This window comes from Phytophthora parasitica (assembly GCF_000247585.1).
Source record: "Phytophthora parasitica INRA-310 unplaced genomic scaffold supercont2.77, whole genome shotgun sequence".
Lineage (NCBI taxonomy): Eukaryota > Oomycota > Peronosporomycetes > Peronosporales > Peronosporaceae > Phytophthora > Phytophthora nicotianae.
The window spans coordinates 246,026-247,892 of NW_008649063.1; the positions used below are offsets into that span (position 1 = coordinate 246,026).

At 48.6% G+C, this 1,867-nt stretch overlaps 1 protein-coding gene across 1 annotated transcript in view; it reads right to left on the reverse strand.

Moving 5' to 3' along the window:
• Positions 1-6: 6 nt before the first annotated feature.
• Positions 7-1,867, reverse strand: part of PPTG_24255 (hypothetical protein) — a gene marked incomplete at its 5' end in the record, with an annotated part of 2,811 nt that continues 950 nt past the window's right edge. The window contains 6 exons of the mRNA XM_008915983.1: positions 7-372; positions 429-637; positions 718-1,031; positions 1,099-1,523; positions 1,596-1,734; positions 1,788-1,865. Of these exons, the coding sequence (XP_008914231.1) occupies positions 51-372; positions 429-637; positions 718-1,031; positions 1,099-1,523; positions 1,596-1,734; positions 1,788-1,865 (1,487 nt within the window). The 3' untranslated portion in view covers positions 7-50. The remainder of the gene's footprint in view (positions 373-428; positions 638-717; positions 1,032-1,098; positions 1,524-1,595; positions 1,735-1,787; positions 1,866-1,867) is intronic.

Sequence of the window (1,867 nt, forward strand, 5' to 3'; positions counted from 1 at the left end):
TTTTTTATGGAAGTAAAACAAATTTATTCAATAGATTCGCAAGATCTCATTCACTGCCCGGCATCATTCTCGACTCTCACGTCTTCGACAGTAGGACACTGTGTTTCCACGACTGAGGCTCTACCGTTACTCCCGTGTTCTGTAGCGTCCGAGGTGTCTTCGTTATCTGCAGCAGTGTCTTCTGCTTCAACTCCACTATCGACACGGCGACGCTTCCGTTTTCCTCCTGTACCTGCCTCACGGTTTTGAGTGTCGCGACCACAGCGCGGTTTGGGGCGATCCTTACCATTGTTCCATTGTAGATGCCATATCTGGTGGCACGTCAGTGTATTCTTCTTGTAGTGAGGCCATACCTTATTGCACAGATACGTTCTATAAATGAAGTTAGAATCGAAGCAACCTGATATACTGCAGCAAACTCATCGTACCGTGCTTTGTCTGATGGACTACACCCTGGACAAAAAAATTTAGTGGCACGACGCTCACCCACGCAACGCTTACGGTTTGAGCAAACTTTACATTGTCGTTGGCGGCGTTTGCGCTGCCCGTTGACGATTTGAAAGTCTGGATTTTGCCGTGGCACATGCTCATCAGGGAGTGTCCGAATTGCCACAGTAGTATCGACCTGTGGCTGACGCTGAAATACCACACAAGAACAACATGTTGTAGGTAAACAAGTTGCAATATACACCATGTCATTATGCTGTATGATCGTACCTGGCCGAAGTCTTCCTCGGTGACCTCCAACATCTGTGCTTGAAGGTGCATTAGAAACTCAGCGTGCGTTTGTGGCTTCGCTTCGCGCTGCTTCTGAACGTCACGAAACACCACGTAGGCGTTCACGATTGCAATATCTACCAGGCCGAGAAATACGGCTTTGTAGTACTTTTTGCATTTCGTTTGTTGCTGTAGAGAGTACCGCTGTAACCGTAGCTGATCGTGCACGTCTACCCCACCCATCCAGCGATGATAATCCCGCATTATGGATGGGCAGGGCACCTCAGCGTGGACACCTCCTGGTCTCCATCGAACTGTAGCATGTTGAAAAACAAATTCAGCGTTAGAAAATAATCAAGCATCGGCCAGGGTTGTACTCACAGCAGCTCTCCATCCTCCGACTTCCACCAGTTCCTAGTAGCTGTACCGGACGGCGATCCCACCACACCAAACTCGTCATGCTGGGGCAATTTTTTGCGACAGCCATTCTCGTTGTACCATGCGGAATGCTGCGCGGTCTATCTCGATTTTTCTCCCCAATTGCGTTGCAAAATCCCTGTTTGTCACCTTGGGTGGTTCCAACACAGTACACTTGCCTCTGTAGAAGATGGTAAGCGAGCTGAAACGATGTGTAAAACCGATCAGTTACTATCAAGTGATATACACCATCGGATGGCGGAGGTAGGACAGCATCCAGATTCCTCATGACTGCTGCTGGTCCTGTGTTGTGGTCAACAGACTGAACAGATTCAGGGACATTTCCGATTTCATGTCTGTGTTGCGCTTTTCCGCAGTAGACTTCGATCCTGAATGTGGTTCATGTTGTAGAATACAACGTGTCAGATACAACATGTTTACGTAGCTGCAAAATGACTTACCGTAGGCAGTATGAAGTTTGGGCGCAGCACGTCATGAAGAGTTTAGTTCCCCATTTGTGGGGCTTGTTCGCAACGTACTGCCGGGTCGGATTGTGTTGATTCTGGAGGGGGATCATCGCCTCATCGAACGCGATGACGGCTGGAGCTATGAACCCAGCTTTGAAGGTCAGTTGTAGAGTATCTACAACTGACCTAATTTTCCAAGCTCTGTCTTGGCCTGCCCGTTCATCTGCATTGTCCGTGAAGTGGAGGTTCGAAAGGATGTACGTGAA